This window comes from Sceloporus occidentalis, unplaced genomic scaffold (genome assembly GCF_023333645.1).
Source record: "Sceloporus occidentalis isolate IW3139 unplaced genomic scaffold, rSceOcc1.0.p SCAF_5, whole genome shotgun sequence".
Lineage (NCBI taxonomy): Eukaryota > Metazoa > Chordata > Lepidosauria > Squamata > Phrynosomatidae > Sceloporus > Sceloporus occidentalis.
In genome coordinates, this window is record NW_028316985.1 from 96820978 (window position 1) to 96846761 (window position 25784).

The following is a 25784-nucleotide window of genomic DNA, read 5'->3' on the forward strand; positions in this document are numbered from 1 at the left end:
CAGCCCCAATCCGGCAAAAATTGAGGCACCTGCAGGCCACCCCTTAGGAGTGGTCTGCACAGCTCCTTAATGAATATCTACTTTTGAAGACATAAATATTACAACAATGTAAAAAAGAAATGAGGGATTTTTAAAAACTGAATTTAAATAAAGACACAGACCCTATAATAAATTGAAATACAAGTAAAACTTCTAAGTGAGGACAACTTAGAAAATGTGGCTCTGGACTGGCGCAGTGGTTAAATACCTGTACTGCAGCCATTCACTCGAAACCACAAGGCTGCGAGTTCAAGACCAGCAAAAGGGCTCAAGCTCGACTCAGGCTTGCATCCTTCCGAGGTCGCTAAAATGAGTACCCAGACTGTTGGGGGAAAATTAGCTTACTTGCTCATTACCTTACTTGCTGTTCACCGCTATGATCTTTGGAATAGCGGTATATAAATAAAACAAATTATTATTATTATTATTAAAGAAATGCAAAAAGGGCAAAACTTTTGTAGGAGGTACAAAATCTAGAGTGGACACTCAAGGAAAAAGACTCAACAGAGAATTAGGTTACTGCAACAGTACTTTTAATTTTTTTACAGTTCAAGAAATGAAGGTCAAATTACTATACCTCAAACAAAATAATTTTGAATTTGCAAATACACTTACAAAATGACTGTCTTATAAATTGATACAGGAAAAAATGAAGAAGTCCTAAAGATAAAGATGGGAGATCACTGTTACAGATAATTTGAAAATACTAAAATAATTTGAAGAATGCTACAGAGGTTTATATGTGAACGGCAACCCAAAAGACCCAGATATGGAAGACTTCCTGGATAGACTCCAACTGGACAAATTACATCTGGAACAAAAGCAAAGTTTGAATGGGCCATTGAGCATGTTGAGACAATTAAAAAGACTGAAGTAGGAAAAGCACCAGGTCCAAATGGAATATTTGCAGTATAGTATAAGAAATTTTAATATGAATTTCTTCAGTGACTCAAGATGGTTTGTGATGGAATGTTAAGAAAAGGGCAGATGCAAGATTCTCTGTGTATAGGCACTGATTCACAAGATCCAGATACATTAACAAAGAATTACAGGCCTATTTCATTATTAAACAGTGACTACAAGATATTTGCTATTATTTTGGCAAACAGACTGAGGAAACATATCTCCCAGATGATTCAGGAGGATCAGAGTGGATTTTGAGAGACATCAGATAAGATGACAGAATTTGTGGAGTGAGGATAAAACCAGAGGGCTTATGCAGAAGATCTTGTGATAATGACAAAAAATCCAGTGGATTCAATAAAGTATTTTTAAGAAATTTTTTAAAGATGTTTGGGGCATGTTCTGGGTTTAAAGTGAATAATAATAATAATAATAATAATAATAATAATAATAATAATAATAGGATTTATTATATACCGCCCAATGACTGGGAATCCAAGCGGTTTACAAGAGAGGGGATAATAGACAATTCCCTGCCCTCAGGCTTACAATCTAAAAGACATGACACAAAAGGAAAAGGGAGTGGTGGTGGTGGTGGTGGGGAATAAAACAAAATTGTTGACTAAAATATGACTTCAGAAGAGGAAAATAAGTTATTTTCTCTTTCTAGTGTTAAAGTGGGGTAAATGGGATTACAATTTGGGAGTTACAATCACAAAGAATAACAATTTTTATTCCAAAATAATTATAATAAAGACTATGGGGAAAGTTAAGTTTATCTTTTGGGGGGGGATTTGCAGTAATAAAAGCCAATGTTTTGCCATGACTGGCAAGAAAACCCAGAATAAAGCTCAAAGACTCTAAAGAATGCTAGAGAAAGAGGTGTTCTGCTACTTCCAAATATTAAATTGTACTATGAGGCCTGCTATTTTGTGTGGTAGAAGAAAAGGGTTTTTCTCAGAGATAAGAGACTTTTAGAACTTAAAAGTCATGGTTTAAGATTTGAGTGCAATGGTTAACTTTGTTATGGAAAGCATATGCTGATTTAACAACTCATTGACGCCCCGTTATCGTGGGGGAGAGGCTTGCATACCCTAACAGTATATGATAAGGTGGGCACAGAATTTTGGACATAATGTGCAAATGGATGTTTGGGAAATGTGTGGACAAAAGACACAAAATTCGCTTTGAGTAGCAATTTAAAAGAAAATATGTATAAGATGATGCATAGATGTTATCTAACCCAAACTACAGTAAGTTGTTGAAAATTTCTAAGAATCATAGAATCATAGAGTTGGAAGAGACCGCAAGGGCCATCCAGTCCAACCCCCTGCCATGCAGGAAATCCAAATCAAAGCATCCCCAACAGATGGGCATCCAGCCTCTGCTTAAAGACCTCCAAGGAGGGAGACTCCACTACACTCCGAGGGAGTTTGTTTCACTGTCGAACAGCCCTTACTGTCAGGATGTTCTTCCTAATGTTGAGGTGGAATCTCTTTTCTGTAGCTTGCATCCATTGTTCCGGGTCCTGTTCAGTGGAGCAGCAGAAAACAAGCTTGCTCCCTCCTCAATAAGACATCCTTTCAAATACTTAAACAGGGCTATCATATCACCTCTTAACCTTCTCTTCTCCAGAATGTTTCAGATCACTGACAAAAAGTAATATGGGAAACCCGCATTCTTACTTGAAGGGGTAGGATGCCTGGGTATCTCATTATTCTGGGGAGAAAGGAACAGTGCTATGTCCTAGTTAGCTCCTCCTTAAAAGTATTGGGTTAAAGGTAACATTACTTTTAATAAATTACTTTCTAGATTCATTTCTTGTCACAGAGAGTTTATATTAATTAAGGGATGGAACAGTCCACACCTAAGGAACAACTTGATGTTGCCCCTGAGAAAGCGAGATTGGGGCTGCAGCAACTACATGCCTTGGCCCCAATCCATCTTTTTGCCAGCCCAAAAAGAAGAAGCAAATTGCTGCTCCTTTTTGCACTGGCAAAAAGCCAGCTTTCTGCACCTTGCTGCAGCTTTACGGCACTCCTGCAGCATACAGCATGTAAATGCCAAGCCACCAGAGCACCTGGAAGCAGGTCCATGTGTGGGCAGCCAGGTGATGTGAAGCTGGCTCCGGGGTGGCTTCAGAGCATGTGGTATCAAAACACTGTGCTTTGAAGCGGCCCGGATGGTGGCACAAAGGGATGGTCTGCTTCGCCTCTTAATTATTTAACAAGTTGTTCCCAGGGTTTGCCAAGGAACATACAATATGTTTTATTTTTGATGAAGTATCTGCTTCTGCTTATTTGATAACAATGTGTTCTTCAGACTTTTCCTTCTTAGTTTACCTTGGCCAGATGCTTTCCTAATCCATGGGGGACTTCCCGTTCTTTTTCCTTATCAGTTTTATTACCAAGCAGAAGAATAGGAATGTTTTCCCCTGTTGCTTCCTATGATAAAAATAACAGCAGTTAAAACATCAAGAAAATCTTAAGAAAAGCCCAAACTACCATGCAAATAAGTACAGTCAGCTCTCAGTAGGACATCAGCATACAATGTATTAATTTTATTACAAAGTAGATTCAACTTTGGATGAAGGGAAACAAAAAAAAAGTATTTTAATCACATCATACTGTTATTTAAAAGAAACCATGGATTTCATCCCCCCCCCCCCCCCCGGGCTACGTTAGTAGAAAGGTGAACATATGGATTCAGTCTCTAACAATGGACTCTAGTCATATCCAGTCCCGTGGCCCAGGCATGCTAAAATAATAATAATAATAATAATAATAATAATAATAATAATAATAATAATAATAGATGTATTTCTAGCCCACCCTATCACAGAGAATCTGGGCGGGTTACAAGAGTAAAATACATCTAGGTTACAATAAAATCCAAAAAAATAATAATATTCAATCCCGATGTCCACCCCCCAACTCCAATGCTAAAACAAGATTAAAGAATCATAATATAAAACAGTAGAATAATAAAAACATTTGATTAAAATTTTGAGGCAAATAGGCAGATAAGGAGGCATTTTCGTAGTCGTGATCATGTTCATGTCAAGTTCGTATCTAGATCTCTATATCCATATCTCTCTATCTCAATATCTGGGGAGGGGTAACTAAGTTGGAAAGGCCTGCTGGAAAAGATGTCTTGAGTGCATTCTTAAAAGCTGTCAGAGTGGAAATGTGGTGGATCTCCTCCAGCAGGTCGTTCCATAGCTTTGGAGCAGCAGTAGAAAAGGCCCTCTGGGAAACTGATATCAGCCTAGAATTTTTTGGCTGTAATAAATTCTTCCCGGAGGACCTTAGTGTGTGGGACGGACAGTAGGGAAGAAGGAATTCCTTCAAGTATTCTGGACCCAAGCCATGTCAAATTGAATTTGGGACTTAAGACATGAAACTAACATGAACATGTCATATGATGGGGCTGGGTTTGCCAGTGAATGGTGAAAGGAATTCAGCAGCGTGGGTCAGCATTGTAATAAAGTCACAATCAGTCAAAGCTCATTCCTGCAACCATGTATTTGTCTCATTCATTCTTCATAGTTTTAGGTGCACATTAGACCAAACAGAAAAGCTCTTTAATAGTAAATGACCAGCTATGCCAGTCACATTATCTTTTAGAGAAACTGCAGATAAATAGACCTGAAATGAAAGGAAATATAGGCACCGTTGTCATGTGCGAGGGGTGGCGTTTCCAGATGCCCCTCGCCCCTCACACATGATGAGGGCGTCAAAATGGCAGTGCCATGTACATATGGGCACCGCCATTTTGACGCAACAGACACTTAGCATCCGCACATTGCAACGCCATTGTGACGCATCAGTGCACTGCGACATCACAATCGTGCCACAAAAAGAACCCGCTTTTTGCGGGTTCTTTTTGCTGTGCGAAGAAGCCGCACGATTTGTCCGCTGCAGCTTCCTCATGCAGCAAAACAAGGTGTGGACAGACAGCCCTTTTTGGGCTGTCGGTACCCCGCCATAGCTCCGGAACGTGAGAGCCTACTTATCACTTACCTACTTTTGTACATGTTGGTGAAAGGGAACCAAAAATGCAGATAGAAACAGAAGGAAAGAGAAAGAGAGTTCCTAGAGCCATCTTGGTATTCTGATATAGGGCACAAAACTATTTTCTGTCTGAAATCTCCACCTGCCTGTCTGTGTTTCTCCATCTGCACTCCTTCCCATTTGCACATAAAATTCTTAGGAGATTACCAGACAGAGAAAAGGATGTCCTTGTCCCATTCTTTTCCCGTCCTTATCCACTGTCATGGGAAGGACTTTCACATGTCGTCGCGCTGATCCAGACATTTTCCCATCTATGAAGCACTAATGACTGCAGTGGTGTGAAAGACTTTTATACGATGTCACACTGATCCTGTCATTGTCCCATCAGTAAGATAGAATTGTCCTGTTATTGCCCTTCATTTTGTAATAATGGAAGAACAGAAAACCTACACATACAGACAGATACCTGCACAAGAATTCCAACCATCATCCAGGACAAAAAAGAAACACAATCAAAACACTGGTAAACTGGGCAAAATGCATCTACAAACCCCATTTCTTGGAAGATGAATTGAAGCACCTAGACAAGGCTCTACAGGTGAATGGCTATTCTAGCTCAGACATCAGAAGGACTGCCAGACCAGAAAAACCCAAAGGGCTGATGACAAGCAACCAGCCAAAGGGAAGGTATTTCTACCATACATCAAAGGAGTCACAGACAAAATAGGCAAAGTGGTGAAGAAGCACAACCTCCAAATGGTTTATAAACTGACCAAGAAAATCCAGCAAATGCTACACTCAGCAAAGGACAAGAGAGACCCTCTCACAGCCGCAGGAGTTTACTGCATACCATGTAGCTGCAGACAAGTCTACATAGGGACCACCAAATGCAGTGTCCAAACACGAATCAAGGAACATGAGAGACACTGCAGACTGGGTCAGCCAGAAAAATCAGCAGTAGCAGAACACATTAAAAATCACCCTGGGCACAAAATGCTATTTGAAAACACTGAAATTCTGGACTATGCCAACAACTATCAGGTCAGAATGCACAGGGAAGCCATTGAAATCCACAAACACTTGGACAACTTCAACAGGAAAGAAGAAACGTTCAAAATAAATTAAGTTTAGCTACCAGTCCTGAAGGACACCAAAACCAGGACTCAGCAAATGCAAATGAGAAACCACTCAGGGTCAGGAGAATGTCAGAACCAGACATTTGGGTTCTTCCATAAATTGTGGTTGTATATTTGGATTCTTTCATATTAGTGGTAAGAGCAATATGAAAGAATCTGATATGAATATAAATATATAAATTAGAAAATGTGATAGTGGAGATATATATTGGGAGAAGGGGATGACTAAGCTGGTAGAGTTGGGTGGCAAAAGGGTTAATCCTTTGTGGGGGAAAGAATGCAGAGGGAAAGGAATGGTAACCATAGTAACCAACCAAGCTTGACAGTTTGCAATCTTGGAGGAAGTGTGATTCCCTTGATCTCATGCACTCTAGAATTGGTTAGCAAAAGAGTTAATTCCTGGAGTGAACATAAAGGGGGGTGGGGGAGAATGTAAGAGACAGGAATGGTAACCTTGGTGATGGGGGAAAGGATCTGGGACTTATTTGATCACTCACAACTTAGCCCAGCCTGATGGGATAGCTAAAGGAAAGAGTGTTGTTTAAAATTGTTATCCATGTATGTTCTTGGAAATATTGCTGATCCAGTTATGAATACTTTGGGTTGGTTTATTCAAGGTTATAAGATGGTGTGAGCAGGGAGCCCTTATCACACTGTTGTGGGGAAATTTGGTGGGAACTAACTGTCCATGCAGTGGTTCTCAAAACACCCCATTTGGTGTGAGTTTTGGGCTGAGGGAATAATTAAGTTGTCAATTAGGGATTTTGCAGGAAACTGTTAACCAATGAGAGTTGTTGTGGGGATGTCAACTGGGTTATAAAATGGTCAAATTGTTATTATAAGTTAGATCTGACTATGACGCCATGAACTGTGCCTTTGTACAATTTCTTTCTTTCAATAAAGTTTCTAGTTTAGACTTCTGTTCTACATTTTGACTTTGTTGATGAAGACCTTGTGAGCCAGTTTCTGACAGAGGCTTTCCCAGCAAACAATGCTCACCAATTAGCAGACACTAATCCTCTTTTGCATATCCTCCTACTCTGAGGAGGCCATCAACAACAGAACAATACACAGATTAACATGGGAATCGCTCCTCCTCACCCAGAGTGTATATATGCATCCACTCTCTTCCAGGTTAGCATTTTCTGAAGATGCCAGCCACAGATGGTGGCGAAATGTCAGGAATAAACTCTTATAGAACATAGCCACATAGCCCAAAAAACCCACAAAAAAAAAAATAATGGAAGAATCCATTAATACAATTCCACTTTGCTGACAGGATAATGACAGGATCAACACAACATGTATGAATGTCATTCATGCGATCGTGGTCACAGATGAGATAAGGATGGGAGAGTGATATGCTTTGCTCCCATCCCCATCTGATAATCTTCTTAGTTTCCAACACTTCTCTTTGGAAAGAAAGGTCACTGGAAGTACTCATGAACACTATTTAGACCCAGCCAGACTTACCTCAATGTTCACTAGCCACTGCTTTACAGCAATGAATGTTTCTCTTGCTGTTATATCATACATCACAATGACACCATCAGCTTTTCGGAAGAACTGCTTAGTAATGCTGCGGTACCTACAAATACATGATCTAAGTAGCACCACAACCATATCATGGTTAAAGGCAACAGAGCAATTGACTTGCCACAAAACTGAGATTTTGTTATTTAAGTATATGAAAGACCCACAGTTTGAGCAAGGAGCTTTTGATCATGTCAGGCACAATATACTAGGAAGCAGATGATAGTGATGATGATGATTTATTTCTTATCTGCCTCTCACCATGGATTGAGGTGAGGAACAAAAATAATTAACAGACACACCACATGAGTTAAAACACATCACTTAAAATATTCATCAATTTAAAAGGACATCCATACAGTTTAGCAGGACAAGAAAAGCACATATTAAAACAATCCACATTTAAAAGTCATCATTTAAAATTCACAAGTTAAAAATCATCTGGGCAAGCCTGCCAAAAGAGACTACTCTTTAATGCTCTTTTAAATTCAGACAGCTTTTTCAGCTGTCAAATCTTTTCCAGCAGGTCATTCCACAATCTAGGGGAAGCTGAAGAAAAAGTCCTTTGGCTGATAGTTGCCAATCTAGTCTTCGGTGACTGGAGTAAATATCCACTGGAGGATCTGAGTGTACGGGGGGGGGGGGGGTGATTATATAGGAGGAGGAGATCCTGTAGGTAAACTGGATGCAAACCATGTAGGATTTTAAAGGTAATAATCAGCACTTTGTACCTTGTCCAGAAACTAACTGGCAGCCAGTAGAATGATTTTAATACTGGTATAATGTGCTCATGCCTGGATGTCTCAGTAATCAATCTGGCTGCTGTGTTTTGAACAAGCTGAAGCTTCTGAACTTGGTACAGAGGTAGCCCAATGTACAGTCGGTCCTTCTTATACACAGATTTTTTAAATACATGGATTCAAGCATCCACAGTTTGAAAATGTTTAAAAAAGTATAAATTTCAAATATCAAATCTTGATTTTCCATTTTTCATAAGGGACACCATTTTGCTATGTCATTATATTTAATGGGACTTGAGCATCCACAGATTTTGTTATCCATCTTGGAACCAAACCCCAGCGTATAACAAGGGTCCACTGTATAGCACATTTCAGAAATCCTGCCTTGACATTACCAGCAGATGCACTATTATCTTTAGATTGTCCAGCTCTAGGTAGAGGTGCAGCTGGCATAACAGCTGGAGTTGACAGAAAGTACCCCTAGCTGTCACATCTATCTGAACTGTCATTGAAGTGATGGATCCCAAAGCATCCCCAACCTTTCAGGGTGAGTGTAACCCCATCCAGGACCAGTTGACACACCTCCAAACCCAGGTTAGGACCCTTGACAGTAAGCACCTCCATCTTGTCTGGATTCAGCTTCAATTTGTTTTTCCTCATCTAGCCCATTACCTCTTCCAGGGATTCATTCAGAGGAGGCACACTGTCCTTAGCTGAGACTGTTTTTGAAGACATGGAGAAATATAGCTGGGTGTCATCAGCATACTGATAACACCCTCTCCCATGCTCTGGGTGATCTCTCGCAGAGGTTTTAGGTAGATGTTGAATTGCATTGGGGATAGAATGGCCCCCTGTAGTGTGCCATATAACAGCTCCTTTTTTGAGGAGCAGCTATCCTCAAGCATCATCATCTGGAACCTGCCCAAGAGATAGGACTGGAATCACTGAAGCACAATGCCTCCAGTTCCCAAATTCCTCCGGTATTCCAGAAAGATACCATGGTCGATGGTATCAAATGTAACTGAGAGGTCCAAAAACACCAGCAGGGACACATTTCCTCTGTTAATGGTCAGCCAAAGATCATCCACTAGGCAGGGACGTAGCCAAGGAGGGGGGTTCTTGGGGTCCTGACCCCCCTTCCGTTAGAAAAATGAATGGTGCATGCTGCTGCACCGCTGCACCCAAACCCCAATATAATGGTGGTACTTAGTCTGGACTCCCCCTTCCTAAAATCCTGGCTACGTCCCTGCACTAGGGCCCAAAACAGACAGGCCAAATAGAGCAGCTTCTGGCCGCTTCGGGGGTGTGGCGTGCAGATGACACAGTGGCCAGAAGCTGGTCTGAAGCTACCTAAGGTGGCTGGAAGCTGCTGGCAAAGGGAGTAGCCAAAAAACCAAAACAAACAAACCACTCCTGTTTGCGGATCATTTGGGACTCTGGTGGTTGCCCACTTCAGGCCATCTTGTTGCTGTGGTCCCGAGCTGATTGGGGCTAATCACAGCTGCAGCAGCCAGAGGCTGCTCCTAGATGCCCATCTGCTTCACTCTTAAGACGACCATAGCAGTCTCAACTCTGTATCTTACTCTGATTATCACACAAAACTACAAATCTCAGAATTTCATAGCATTGAGCCATAACAATTAAAGTGATGTCAAATTGCATTAATTCTGCAGTGTAGATGCAGCCTTCCTTACCTTTCTTGCCCAGCAGTGTCCCAGAGCTGCAGCACTATGTGGCTATTATCCATTGACACTGTTTTTACACTGTAATCAACACCTATAACGAAAAAAAAAACAGGTTGTCTCCTCTCTTTCTGGATGATAGATGAAAGAATATGAAAGTATAATATATATTTATATTTGTCTTCATTCAGAAGTACATGTGTCTGCTCAGAAGTAAACCCTGTTGGTGCAGTGGTTAAATGCCTGTACTGCAGCCACTCAGTCACAAATCACAAGCTTCTGAGTTCAATACCAGCCAGGGGCTCTGGTTCAACTCAGCCTGGCATTCTTCCAAGGTCGCTAAAATGAGTACTCAGCTTGTTGGAGGCAATTAGCTTACACTTTGTAAACTGCTTAGTACATTGGTAAGCGGTATAAAAATGTACTTGCTATTGCTAAGTAAACTTCATTAATAATAATAAATATTTGTTTTTAGCCCGCCTTTCCCTATGGATTGAGGCGGGTTACAATAAAAAGAAATAAAATTACATTGTGTTAAAGGAAACATACTAGTAGCTCTTGGTTTAATCAGTTATTTTTCAATGTGCAGTAACTTCACTAACATTTTTCAAGTCAGAGAATGAATAGATATGAGACCACTAATGGTGTCACTAGTGTATTCTGTCAGCCCAATGGAGTATGACAGGCACCCCATGACAGGCAGCCACTCCACAACTCCAGTGAGTGGGAGCCCACTGGTGGAGGAAGGGATTCCATCTTGGCTGCCTAGACTGGGGCCCTGGGGATCTCCTCCCCACTTTGCACAAGGGGGAAAAGATGAGTGCACAGGAGGAGGAGGAAGAGAATGCCACCACTGCCACCACCCTTGTAGCAGCTCCACCCAGACTGATTCCTTGAACCCCTCTGGTAGGCAGTGCTATGGGCTGAGTCCTCCCCTTCCCTTATAGTTGGGATGCGCAACCCTGGGCAGACAGCAGGAGGAAAGGGGCAGAGGAAGGAGAAGCAGCAGCAACAGACAAGGAAGGCCGCTTGGTGTCTGCTCTCCCTCTCCTGCCCACATCACTGGCCCCCACAACTTGCTCTCCTTTTCTTCCCACTGCCTTGCACTTTCTTCTGGGGAAGGAGTCTGTTGCTGCCGCTGCCACTACTACTGCCTCCTTCATTTCCTGGACCGCCCAGAAGCCTTGCCAGGATTTTCCACATTTCTCTGTTGAACTTAATTGTATTTCTGCCCAATTTTCAAGGTCCTTTTGAATTCTCTTCTTAACTTCCAATGTATTAGCCACCCCTTCTAGTTTTGCATCATCTGCAAACCTGATAAGGATTCCCTCCACCCTGTCTTCTAAGGACTTTATCACACGAGGGAAAATTGGGGGGGGGGGGTTAAAGTGGCCCCAATGCAGGATCATTCAGAATATTGGGGACAACTCCACAGCTGCTTATCACGTGTCGCTGCAAGCAATCCAAACAGAATCTAGGGAGAATGTGAGGTGAATCAAGAAATGAGCCAATTCACAAAACTACTGTATTTACATGTCCATTTTGCTTGCAAATTCACTCCCTTCACGTAATTCCAGCCGTGTGGAAAGCAAGCCTCCGGATGGCTCCTTTTCCCAGATTTCCCAGCATCTCTTGCTGTGCCAGGGAGAAGCAAGCAGGCAGGCTTGATTCTTAAAGGGATACACACACACTTCCCTCTCCCCACTCCTCTCCTCCTCTTGGCTGCCTCTAATTAAGGGAACAGCTGCTGGGTGAAGGCAGAGGGAGAGGACATTTTGCTATTCCTCCTGGACTATGGAGTTTATCACACAAAGTAGACTGGGAGTTTATTTTGTGAATATCCCTGGAAAATAGCATAATTACACGAAACGATTTCACATGAAATCACACAAAACCCACCATTAAAGTGGTCACAAAGAAGCATTAACAAACATCTTTTTACTTTTGGAATTTCAGCGATGATGCATTTCCAGTATCACTTTATTTGCGCAGTTCTCCGAGTAGAGTGGCAAAAGGTAAGAGTTTAGTTCATACCGAGAGCACCAAAAGAAACACCAAACCCCTCTATTCTTTCCACCATAATGCCTTTTTCATTGCTTAGGTGGGAAAATGGCAGCGGTGGCACCTCTTTGGTGCTTCTCCTTAAAGGAGAGCCAAGAAGAATTGGGCTTAGAAGGATCTGAATAAAACATTTCTGTATGAAGACAGTAAAGTTCGTAATTTACACCCTTTGTTACATTCTTCTAAGTTTTATCCTCAACTTATTCACAGGTCATATCAGAATCCATAATTTTGCCCCCAAAACTTGCCCTAGACTTATACGTGAAGTCGATTTATAGTTGGCTATATATATTATTTATTTATTTATTTATTTATTTATTTACGTTATTTATACCCCGCCCTTCAGCCCTAATGGCTCTCAGAGCGGCTTACAATTATTAGTTTTAATAAGACAGTTCCCTGCCCTCAGGTTTACAATCTAAAAGACACAACACAAAAGGAGAAGGGAATGGTGGTGGGGAAGGGGATGAAGTCCAGCGGTTCTTCTCTCCCTCTGATGCCTGGACCAAGGCAGATGGACTAGAGGGAGGGCTCTTCTTCTTCAGGCTAGCCCTGGTGGAGCTGGGCCAGCCTATTCTCTCCCTCCCAGGCTGAAGGATGACAGTTCTGGAGGGAGGAGCCTCTATCTTCAGGCTAGCCCGTGATGGAGTTGGGCCAGCCTATTCACTCCCTCTCAGGCCGAAGGATGACAGTTATGGAGGGAGGAGCCTCTATCTTCAGGCTAGCCCTGGTGGAGCTGGGCCAGCCTATTCACTCCCTCCCAGCCGAAGGATGACATGGAGCACAAAGTGTGGGCAACTGTGTACAGAGAGGCTAGGTTTTGGGACTAATATTTATAGCTGAGATCCAAGCCACAAGGGTGTTAGGTGCTGTCTTGCAATGTAACAAAGACCTGATGGTCTTCCCAGAAATCAACTGTGGGATTCTGGACCACTTGATGGCTTTAACTTCAGTTTCAAAAAACAATGATAGAATTGGAATATTCCTACAGTGGATGGATAAAGAAGTTGGTTGGGACTATGGCAGGGGTCAATAGGAAGCAATATATGGTAGTATAAATGTTAGCCACATTATATACACTTATAAGTCAAGACACAGACACACATATATAAAATGTTCCATGTAACTTCATTTACATAACTTTTAAAAAACTGAGTTTCTATTCTTTCCAGATTGGGACAAATAACATGATCTCAGTTCTCCCTATACTAAATCTAATCTATTTTATCTACCCACTATTTGAAATTCTTAGTTATCTGTTCATTTAAAAACCCCTACTTTAATATTTGCTCACATTTGTTTTCTTTCACAACTCAATCATCAAAGGTGATTATTACTATTTCCCCCCATTTTTCCTACCACAATGGGGAAGAACAATAATATCTAAATTAGGCTTAATAATTTATTATCTAATAGAAACGTTTACCTACCTTTCTCTGCCAGATATTATGAAATATTCTGCTAATGAGGATATGCAGTGGTCAAGTCTGTTGACTTTCTGGAGTCAATCTGTGAATGTCTACAACTTGGTCACTCACATTCAGATGTAAATGCTAAGAATCCCAGATGTATTTCATGTAAACTATTATTTATTGTGTGTATGTGATTTCCCACTTCTACTTTTAGGGAAGCAATAACAGTAAATAGCCACAATCTTATTTAAGTGACTTTCGACACTATTAATATAGCTTGTAGTTATCATACATTCATAAAGTTTATCGTTTGTCAGTTTTTTCATAAATAAATGTTGATACTTATTAAATATCAGACATCATTGTAACAGGCACAGAATCTAGTGACATGAGCATCATTATGTATTTCTTTCCATTCTGAGATTACTTACCAACAGTAGCAGCAGTACCAGAGGAAAAATGGTCTTCACAGAACCGTCTCAAAAAGGAAGTCTTTCCTACACTTGAATCACCCACCAAAATAATCTTGAATAAACAATCTGGGGCAAAAACCAACTGTTCATCCTTCAAGCAAACACAGATATAAGACGGTCAGTCAATTACACTGTACCTTTGGATTGTTTTTCTTTTTGAGCATTCTTCATCATGGAATATTAAGAAAGCTATATTTTACTTTTTTTGGTATACATTTCTATAGTCTGCATTTTGATACTAAAGATCAGATCCAGACTACTACTACCAATACTACTACTACTTTCTTCTTCTTCTTCTTCTTCTTTATATAGCGCTTTAGGTTTACACAGCACTGTACATACAAACAATAAAATAAATAAAAGTAAACCTGCCCATGGTGTACAATCTAAGAAATAATAACATAATTCATATAAATAATACATAACAATACAGGAAAGGGTTCAATAAAGTAAGGCAGGCAACAAATTAAAAACATCAAATAACTTAGTTGAACCTAGAACTAAAATCAGTTGGACAAGTTAACCTTAGGGATGAAACAAAATTAAAATGGGGATAGGCCATAACTATAATGAGGAACTAGCCTGATATCTGCTGAAATGCTAACTTTGCTAAGATTAGTACATACAGTAAGTCATTCACTTGGGTTTACTTACAGAACCCCCTGTGGATCCCAAGATCCTTTGATCCCAGTAGCCATGGATCCCATTATATACAATAGCATAGTAAAACAGTGACCCTTATACAAAATTGCAAAATCTTAGTAAAGTATTGACCAGACAATGCTGCTGTTAGCTGGATCCACGTCTGACTGAACAACAATACTGAGGGAACACTCATTAATTGCTCTGACCCTATCTGAAAAGAGGCCGCAAATGGAGAGCCAGAGAGTGCTATCCTTGACCCTTGGGCCTTTTTAAGAACTTTATAAATAATATGGGAAAAGTATTAGGGTGCAAATCATATGAAGTGAGGGGTGACAGTTAAGACTGAATTACAATTAAAAGTTATCTTAATATTTTGAATAAGCTCAAACCAGAAGATGGCATTCAATAAAGTTATATGCAAGTCCTGCATTAATGTATAAATAGACAAAGGCACAAGTGTAAGATTGCAGACACCTTGTTTGGCACCAGGTTTTATAGGAAAAAGAAGAGCCCATCAATTGTGTCAAAACCTGCTCCTACAAAACAAAAATTAAAAGCAATGAGATTTTGTTGCTTACGTTTGATAATGTTTCCGTTCCTACAGGTTGCCACCTGGGAGAGGAAGGTGTCTTTTCAGCAGGTGAATCTATTTGGGTCCCATTCATTTCCCTTTCTGGAAGGACATTTTCATCTTCTTCAGACCATTTGGGTAGCTGCCTCCCTGACCTATTGAGAAGTTGGGGTAGAGGATCTTCTTCAATTGATATAATTCTCTGGAGTCGCTTTCCATCAGCCAGTCCTCCAGCATTAGCAGGGTCAGAATCAAATGAAAGATGTCCATTCAAGCTGAGAGAATTTCTTCTTCTTGAGGTGCTAAATGCATCTTCGTCTTCAGAAGACTGGCTAGAAAATTATTAGAAAAAGTATTATAGAATCATAGAATCGTAGAGTTGGAAGAGACCACAAGGGCCGTCCAGTCCAACCCCTTGCCATGTAGGAACTTTCAATCAAAGCATTCCCTACAGATGGCCATCCAGCCTCTGTTTAAAGACCTCCAAAGAAGGAGACTCCACTACACTCCGAGGGAGTGTCTTCCACTGTCGGACAGCCCTTACTGTCAGGAAGTTCCTCCTAATGTTGAGGTGAAATCTCTTTTCCTGTTCTGGGTCCTAGTGTCTGGAGCAGCAGAAAACAAGCTTGCTCCCTCCTGAATATGAGATCCCTTCAAATATTTAAACAGGGCTATCATATCACCTCTTAACCTTCTTTTCTCCAGGCTAAACATCCCCACCTCCCTAAGTTGTTCCTCATAGGACATGGTTTTCAGACCCTTCACCATTTTAATCACCCTCCTTTGGACATGCTCCAGTTTCTCACTGTCCTTTTTGAATTGTGGTGCCCAGAACTGGATGCAATATTCCAGGTGGGGCCTGACCAAAGCAGAGTACAGTGGTACTATTACTAGACACTATACTTTTATTGATGCCGCCTAAAGTTGCATTGGCCTTTTTAGCTGCCGCATCACCCTGCTGACTCATGTTCAACTTGTGGTTACTTGGACTCCCAGCTCCCTTTCACATGTACTCTCGTTCAGCCAGGTGTCCCCCATCTGATTCAGCTTATGATATCTCCAGCTCCATTCAAAAAGTGTGATGTGAGTGGTGGTAAGATCTCCGGACAGGATCCCCACTCTTCATGCCTTCTCTGCCTGGGTGAGAGCCACAACACCAAGACTTGTGCCCTCTGCAAGTCTTTGACTCCCCAGGCCAGAAAGAACAACAGTTCTTGCCTCAAGGCTGCCTTGTACAAGCAGGCTCGCCTTCCTCTGTCAGCCTCCTGCTCCGCTTCTGCACCTGCAGCTACGGAGTCGGTGCCTACGGCTTCTGTTTCTGTGGCCCAGAGCTCCTCCACTGAGCTGAGTGCCACCACCATTTCTGTCCCTGAAAGGGACGTTGGGTCCAAAGGAGCATGCCCAAGTCTAAGTCCTCCAAAAAGGACAAGACTAAGCACAAGGACTCGAGCTCCAAGAAGGATTCGGCCCATTACAAGGATTCGAGCTCCCTAAGGGAATCGAGCTCTAAATCCTCCTCTAAAAAGAGGCCTGTGGATTCAGGAGAAGGTTCTCCTCATGGCTCTTTTCACTCCAAGAAGGCGTGCACCAAGACTCCTCAGGGTGCTCGGTTGGGTTCCAAGGACCATGCCACTGCTTTGGTACCCAGACGAGACTCGTCAGTACCTGTCGAACCCGAATCTCTCCAATCTCAAACGTCGGTTTTGACTTCGGTTTTCTCTCCTCTTGCTACATTGGCTTTCCACCAGATTTCTGATGAAGAGGGCGATGCTGCTATTCTACCAGCCATGTCACCCCGTGGAGGCTCTTCTCGAAGTCATCAGTCTTCCACACCGGTTCCTTGGGTTCAAGTCCACAAGGCAGAAGTTCACCAGCCTCCTTGTCTTCTTCAGCAGGAAGAATCCGACTACTTCTACAACAGCGAGACAGACAGATATTACATGTCTGTTGGTCACGACACCATCCATTGTCACTTTGGCGAGAAATCCACTGTCCCGCCAATGGAAAATTCCACTTTACCAGTAACGGCTTCAGTACCCTCTGCTTCTTCGGTACCGAGATCTCATCCTACTGTGGCCACTTCTACCCAGACATTACCCTCTTCTTCTTAAACAGTGAGGGCTGATGACATCTTGGAATCAGACCATAATGTGTCCCAGCATGAAGACTCTCCTGCATCACACATTGACTCGGGCTCCTCGGATGAGGCTGCCTAGCATTCTCCGCAGGAGCTTTTTCAACCAGGTGCTTCATCTCCCACCGATGACGTCCATACCTTTGCGGAGCACATCATTAATAATAATAATAATAATAATAATAATAATAATAATAATAACAATAATAGATTTATTTATATTCCTCTTTTTCCTCATGGAATCAAAGCGGATTACAAAAGAAAGGTATCAAATACAAAAAATATAGCCTTCCTACCAATTGTAGCATAACATGCATAATAAGAATAAAATGATTATACAAAAAGCAGAAATACAAACTAAAGAAAACAACAAACATAATCCAAAGTACATAATATAGCATAATGCCTAATAAAGATACAAAATCTAAAATCTATAATACACAACATGGTAACAATTAAAGCATGACATCTAGATGGCAATTCCCGACATTCCCCTGGCAGCAAAATAACAGAAAGACCATACAATATTGCAATACAGCAATAAAACAACAAGAAGAGAACATGGTCCCTTTACTCCCACAAACATTATATAATAATAGCAAATGCAACTCTAATGGAATGCAATACAATACAATATAATACAACTCTAATACAGTACAACACAATACACATAATTCCCCTTCGCATATACAACAAAAATGGCAAATATAACAATGACAAAACAAAATAAATAAATAATTAAAACCAATTAGTCAAACATTCAAAACAATCAGCCTCCACCTGAGTCCTCTGGTGCCTTTTGAGGCTCTGTGGTGATGTTGGGTGGGGCAAGGCAGTCCCTCTTCCACAGGCATGCTTCTCTCTCAAACAGCTGGGCTGGAGTGATGTTCCTGGGCTCAAAGATCTTGTGAGCCAGCTTTTAAAGGTGCCTCTCTCACAGGCATGCCTGTCTCTCAAACAGCTGGGCTGGAGTGATGGGAAACGCGTTGGACCTGCAGATCACTCACATGGAGGATGACGCCACCAATGCTATTGAAAGGCAGGTCCATGGCAAGGTTCTGACACCAGCTTCCACCCCACTACTGCCTTCCTTGGAAAGGATAGCCAAGTGCTCTTGGGATGCACCAGCTTCTGTGACGCCTAGGGCCAGGAAGATTGAATCCTTGTATAGGATTTCGCCATCACAATCTTCTGGGTTGTTTGCCCATCCCAAACTCTGCTATGTCAAAGGGTCTCAGCAGTCCTTCATGCCGAAGACTTCCACTTTGCCTGCTGACCTGGAAGCGAAGAAAGTTGATGACCTGGCTAAGAAAGCCTATGGCTCCTCTGTTCTTGGACTCAAATTGGTGAATTACAATGCCTGTATGGGAGCGTACATACAGTGTTTGATGGAAAGGATCTCCCCTATCATTCTGGACATCCCAGATGATACTCAGGCCATCCTGGTGGAGATCAGAGATGAGGCTCATTCTACTGGGAGCTGGCTTATAATTTCAGCCTGACGTTCAGCCAAGTCGATGGCAGCTGCCATTGCTTTGAGAAGGCTCGCTTGGCTTCGTTCCTCGAATCTGAACCCGAACGCAAAGGCCACCATTGAGGACATGCCATTCGATGACGCAGGCCTGTTCAGTTGTGAGACGGATGAGCGCTTCAACTTCAAGTACCGTATGAAGGTGGCTGCCAAGAAACTCGGTATGTCCACGCCTTCTCAACCCTCTTTTCAAAAGCATTTTGGAGGTCAGCGACAGTGGTACGGCCAGCAGCCCTTTCAACAAGACTGCCCAACAGAAGCACCAGAGGCAGCGCTACCTGTCCCAGTCATCATCTTCTTCTGGCCACCGCCAGCCCCTACTCAGTACCGAAAGAACTACCGCAAATAGGATACTGACCAGGGCAAGAAGAGACCCTGAAGGGTTGCTGTGTGCTCTGTCATCTGCTCCAGCTCCTTCTTCTGTGACATTCTGAGGCCCTTCTCTGACACCTGGGTCACTGTGGCTTCCAACTCTTGGGTCCTTGACATTGTTGGTAGAGGCCCTCAAGTTCAAAGAGCTCCCCCCAACTGGAGCTGTTGTTTCCACACACCTCCTAGGACACCCTTCTCGATGAAGTACGCTCTCTTTTGACAAAAGGAGCAATTTCACCTGTGGACCCTCCGGATATTTTACGGTCCCCAAGACCGATGGCGGCCTTAGACCCATTTTAGATCTGTGACTCCTGAACTCTTTTGGCCTACTGTCAATTCCACATGGTAACTCTTGCCTCTATTTTGCCCTTATTGCATCAGGGTCTGTGGTTCACGATGATCGACCTGAAGGACGCGTATTTCAGTGTGGGGATTCAAAAGAGTCACCAGAGGTTCCTGACCTTTGCTGTCGGTCCCAACATATACCAATACAATGTTCTTTCCTTCAGCCTCTCCACAGCTCAAAGACTCTTCACCAAGTGCATGGCTCCAGTGGTGGCTTATCTTCACTAATGAGGTTCCAGAGTCTTCTCGTACCTGGATGACTGGCTCCTCGCGGCCCCCTCCGAGGACGAATTATGGAGAGAAGTTGACTTCATGGTGAACTTGGAGAAGTCACATCTCACCCAGTCAAGCAGATCATGATCATTGGCACCATCCTCCACTCTGAAGACTGCATCGCCTATTTCCCTCAGGACCGTTTCCAAGCTCTTTGCACTGCGGTCAGGACTTGTCTCGCTCACAGACGAGTGAGGGCCAGCGATGTCCAAATAGCCCTGGAACACATGGTCTCCATGACGTTCGTGACTCCGTGGGCTTCGGCCCCTCCAGTCATGGTCCCTGTCGGCTTTCAATGCAGTGACAGACCCTCCGTCCAAGTTGATCATGGTCCCGAGGCCAGTTTCCCACTCGCTCCGCTGGTGGCTGGACTCCCAGAACATTCGCATCGGCATGCCTTTTTCGCCTCCTCAGCCTCAGGTCACCATAACCACCAACGCATCCATGGAAGGCTGGGGAGCCCACACCTCAGGCCTCTTCATCAAAGACAAGTGGTCTCTGGACGAACAAGTGTTCCACATCAATGCTCTCGAGTTGCTTGCTGTGGAAAAGGCCCTGAGAGCCTTCGAGACAAATTTGTCCAACAAGGTACTTATTCTGACAGACAATACCACAGTTATAGTGTTGTTCTGACAGACAACACCACAAACAAGGGGGCACCAGCTCACAGACCTTGCTCGACATCAAGCTCCGTATCTGGGAGTGGTACATTCTGAGAAGGATTCTGCTCCAAGCAATCCACTTGCCAGGAGAAGAAAATGACTTGGCTGACCAGCTCAGCAGGTCTTCCATCACTTGCCATCCCGAAACAGTTGACAACCTCTTCAGTCGGTGGGGAACCCCGCAGATCAACCTCATCGTGACCACTCTCAACAGCCACTGTCCCCAGTTCTACTCCTGATCGCGCAACGAGAACTCCCTCAGAAACTCATTCAACTTCACTTGGTCAGGATAGATGCTTTACGCCTTTCCTCCATTCCCACTGATCACCATGGTGGTGTCCAAGATGACAAGAGACCGCTCGGATGCCATCCTGATCACCCCTTGGTGGTCGAGACAACCGTGGTTTCCTTACCTGCTCCATCTCTCCCGGAAAGACTTTCTCCGTCTCGAGTTTCGTCCAGATCTCCTCACTCTCCAGGATGGCTGGGTTCGACATCCGGATATCGACAACCTACCGATGGTGGCATGGAGACTCCATCCCTAGACTCACTTCCTCCCTCGGTACAAATGGTGATCCTGGCTGCCCAAAAGCTGGCTACCAAGAAATCCTATGCTTCCAAATGGAAGAAATTTGCTGATTTTCTCTCTGCGAGAGACCTCTCTCTATCCCGGGTGTTGACATCAGTGGTGCTGGAGTTCCTGATGGCACTCCTGGATTCAGGGCTGTGCCTCACCTCCATCAAGTGTTATCTTTCTGCCATCTGTTCCCACTATCAATTTGATGGCAAGCCTTCTTTTTTCAGGGACCCTCTTGTGAAGAGCTTTCTGAAAGGTTGCAACAACCTCCATCCTCTGGTCTCGGTAACAACACCTGTTTGGAGTCTGGATGCTGTGCTGTCTTCTCTGCAATCCAAGCCCATTGAACCCATGACCACAGCTGACTTGTGGCTGTTGACTTGGAAGACAGCTTTCCTTGTGGCCATTACCTCTGCCCACCATATGGGTGAACCCTGTGCCTTGCGGAGGGATCAGCCTTTCCTTAGGTTCCATAAAGATAAGGTTGTCCTCCGTATCAACATTACTTTTTTGCCTAAGGTGGTGTCATCCTTTTACATGTGTCATGACATTGTTTTACTGACCTGGCCTCGAACCCGACCACTGATACCAAACGTTGACTGCACACCTTGGCCTTCTATTTGAACAGAACTGAGGGTTCGAGCCGTTCCGACAGACTGTTCCAGTGCTATCTGGAACTGAAAAAGGGACTACCTGTGACTGCTAAGAGGCTTTCCAAATGGGTGGCTGGAAGCATCCACCTCTGCTATGAACTGTCGGGCAGACCTCTCCCAGCCAGGGTTCAGTCCCATGCAACTAGGGCGGTAGGGGCATCCTCCGCTTTTTTGACTGGGGTCCCCTTGGAGGATGTCTGTAAAGCTGCGGTTTGGTCTCAGCCCCTTGACTTTCATCAAACATTATAGGCTGCTCACCAGGGCCAAACGGGACACAGCATTTGGGAGGGCAGTGTTAGTTTCAGGTTTACATTGATTTGCACTGCATGTCTATTAGTTTACAAGCTGTTGACAATGAATGTCTTAATTGCCAGAATTGGCATGGTTTACACAAGTTTTGACATGGTTTACACAAGTCCTTCATGACTTAATATGTTGAAAAATGTGCCTTATGACACATTGTAGTTGATTACTTAAAGTACTATTTATGAAGTACTAAGCACAGCAAACACAGCTTTGGCTCAAAGATCTTTATTGTGTTGTTTAATAAACACAGCTTTAATTGAACCTAACTTTGGTGTCATGACACTCCCTCCACCACTGACCTAAGCTTGTCAGTCTAACCCATTTGTATGATTTGCAGAGACCACAAAGAAGAAGGCCAGCCAAGAGCAGGACTCGGAGGAGGAGGAGGAGGAGGATGGGTCTACTCAGGAGCAAGGGGTAATTGAGACTGCACCTGGTGTTAATTCTGCTCTGCCAGAGCCCAGCCCTGATCTCCCAGCCCCAGAGGAGGAGGTTCAGCCAGGTCCTATTGCTGATGGGATTCCTTTGGTGGTACAGCAGCCTAGTGGTGACTCTGGGGAGGAACCAGACCTGGAGGTTCCCTCGTTTAGGCAACACAGGGCTGAGAGTGCTGGCAGATGCAGGTCCAGGAGGATTACTGAGAGACAATTGGCAAACAAGCCTCAGCTGGCACCGAGGAGGGAATCTCCTACTTAACCACCTGTGAGATGCTAACTCGGTGCCAGAATTTATTGCATAATCCTTTGGTGTGACTGCTGCCTGCACTGGCTCTATGTATCATGACTCCTTGTTGCCTTGACTCTTGACCTTGGAACGAACTGGACTCTTGCTACCTTCTGGCTGACCTGACTGTGGACTGGACTGACTATCGTGATCTCCTGACTTCGGCTTTGGCTTTTGGTTTGCTCTTTCTCTCAATCCCTGCAAGGTTTGTGGACTATTTCCAGCTGCAGAGCTAATTACCTTGCCGAGCCTTCCTTATTGGTGTGTGCTGGCTGTAGTCCAGGACAGGTTGCTCACTTGTAATGGTATTTCTTCGAGTAGTCATCTGCAAATACATACAAATCCCACCCATCCTCCTCTCAGCGTCCTGCTCTACATTGGCTCATTCTTATGTCAATTACGTGACGAAAATTTCGGAACAAGGGAAAAGAGCGGGAAGACAGGGGACTTATAAGGGATGGGCAGAGCTACTGTCAAAAAGTTGCAAAGTTAACTTTGCCCAGTGATTCCAGAAGTTTCTGAGCAGAACTGCACAGGCGCAGTACAACCCATTTGTATGTATTTGCAGATAACCACTCAAAGAAATACCATTACAGGTGAGCAACCTATCCATATCCTTGCCTTGTAATAGTACTACTTTTGGTTCCAGGTCCAGTTTCTACAAAATGGAGCATACTGAGTCACCCACAGAGGAAGATGATAGTACATAAATAAAAATGTAACTGGAGATGATTAAAATAGGTAGAGAGAATAAATACTTAAATAAAGGGCTACTTTGTACACTAATTTGAAAAGTGTCTTGTATTTTGTATGTTACCTGAAAAATACATGAAATGCAGACTGGGAAAACAGAAGCCTTACCTCTTCAATGAGCCTCTTCTGTCAACATATCTGCCGATGATTGAGCCTGACCTTTGTTTCCAGCTGGCAGGTGGACCACTCTTATGTTTCTGTAGCAATATTATTTTAAAATTTGACTCATTGTAGTTATTAATACTAACAAAATGGGAGTTTCAATGCCAGTATTCAGAACAATATATCCCAACACAATTCCAATATACTGAAAGGAAACTACATTTCCACCCTATTCTTCATGCTTTTGTGAGTAATTTTTGAAGCTCCTGGGATCCTCCTAAGCTGAAAATATGTTTTCAGATGAAAAAGGAGAACTGGTACCTCTGGAAGCCTACAGGACTGGCAATTTTCCTTTAAAATGAAGTGAAGGGCTTCCTTACACCTTTCATTCCCAACCTTTGGAAAGAGTTTTGATGGACTCTTTGTTGGGTTTCTAGACACTTCAACTTTCATGGGGGGAGAATGTGCAGCCTGCAGCATGTTTCAAGTACAGAAAATTAGCTCCTGGAATTCTGGAGCTTGCCTACCCCTGCATTACAAGATAACAGATGTCTGGTGCTCTATTAATGCTAGATCTGAGGTCAAATGTTCAGCTACAACTCAAGGCATGAGTACCCCAGGAAGAGCATCTGAGAGCTCTGAGAGGAACAATGGAAGACAGAAAGAGGAAGACTGCATACCAGAGATGGATAGACTCAATCAAATAAGCCACAGACCTGAGCCCAACAACTGAGGATAGGTTGTCTTGAAGAAGTCTCATTCATGGGGTTGCCATGAGTTGAGGTCTACTCAAAGGCAACTAACAACAAAGAGCACCAGACATCAACTACACTGTTTAGATCTTGCAAAGTCAGGGCTGTGGACTTCTTGATTTGAGTCTATCTACTTGTACTCTGATTTTTCTCTTTTCCTATCACCTTCCACTTCAACTGGGCATTACTGTCACTTCCAATCTGTCATGTTGTCACATGATATGTCCAAAGTACGACAGCCCCAGTCTATTCATCTTGGCCTCAGTTCAGGCTTGATTTGCTCTGTAACTCATTCATTTATCTTTTGTTAGTGCATAGCATTTGCAGAATCTCCAGAACTACATTTCAACTACATAATTTTCTTTCTGTCAGCTTTATTCACTGTCCAGCTTTCATATCTATACAGACAGATCATAGATAACATGATGTGGATGATTCTGCCTTTGGCATTTAATGAAATATCTTCATATTTGATTATCAAATGTTGTGGCACATCCATTTCTTTTAGACCAATCCACAGTTTTTCATAATCTATCAAATCCTTTAATATTATTAAAGCACAGATAGATTTTCTTCTGAAATTCTTTTATATGCTACATTAGCCAACATGTATTTGCAGTATGATCTCTAGTACGTCTTCCTTTTCTGAACCCAGAAAAGGTTGTCTGGCATTTCTTTTTGCATATATGGTAAAATCTCTGCTCACCAACCTAGGAAATAAGGCCAGATACAAGATGATGGGTTGAAAATTGGGTCACTTTAATCAATTTATTACTTTATTCTATTTATTGTTTCTTATGGAGAGCGGCAACTAACGGGTAGTAGCCTAGTGTGGGAGCAGCTGCGGCAAATGGTCTTTCCCCCAGATCTCCTCTGCAGCTTCCTCTGGGCAATAACATCTGATCCCTAAGGTGGGTTACTCCCCAGCTGGCCTGCATCAGAAAGACCGTCCTCCAAGCTACAGGTCTTGGAGGGTTTATCCTTCAGGCCAGCCTCAAGGGATGTCTCTTTCCCCATCTCCCTAGTCACAGGACCTAAGAGGCAGTTTAAGAGACACCCCCCCCCCTTTCACCAAAAGTGGTGCCCTAGGTGCTCACCATACTCAAAATCTTCCTCACTACCTGCCAGGTGACCACCTATTTGGACTCCACCCTAGCCATTTGCCCATGTCTGACTGTAACAGTATGGGATAGGCAAAAAAGTCCATGGAAAAGGGGGGAAATCCTAGCTGGTCCCAAAGAAACCAAGCAACTTCATACTTTAACAGCAGTGGGAGGGTAGATTGAGTGCCTGAGTGAAAGAAAGAAGCTGGGGATGGCAGTGCCATAAATAGCCTCTGGCCTTGCCCTGACTCCACCTACCATTGGCAAACTTACTGTGGCACATTTTTAAA

At 43.1% G+C, this 25784-nt stretch overlaps 1 protein-coding gene across 6 annotated transcripts in view; it reads right to left on the minus strand.

Annotated features, from left to right (window-relative positions):
- Nucleotides 1-25784, minus strand: part of LOC149312532 (EF-hand calcium-binding domain-containing protein 4B-like) — a 115276-nt gene that overhangs the window by 5733 nt on the left and 83759 nt on the right. For 3 of the 6 annotated variants that reach the window (XR_016281263.1, XM_089524806.1, XM_089524809.1), the window contains 6 exons: nt 23646-23734; nt 15216-15540; nt 13951-14083; nt 10059-10140; nt 7565-7679; nt 3285-3386 (listed from right to left, as the gene is read on the minus strand). Coding sequence is in view for 4 of the 6 variants with exons in the window: in XM_089524806.1 (XP_089380932.1) it covers nt 3285-3386; nt 7565-7679; nt 10059-10140; nt 13951-14083; nt 15216-15540; nt 23646-23734 (846 nt within the window). In the remaining 2 variants the exon portion in view is untranslated. The remainder of the gene's footprint in view (nt 1-3284; nt 3387-7564; nt 7680-10058; nt 10141-13950; nt 14084-15215; nt 15541-23645; nt 23735-25784) is intronic. The other 3 variants (XR_016281264.1, XM_089524807.1, XM_089524808.1) reach the window with 1 other exon arrangement.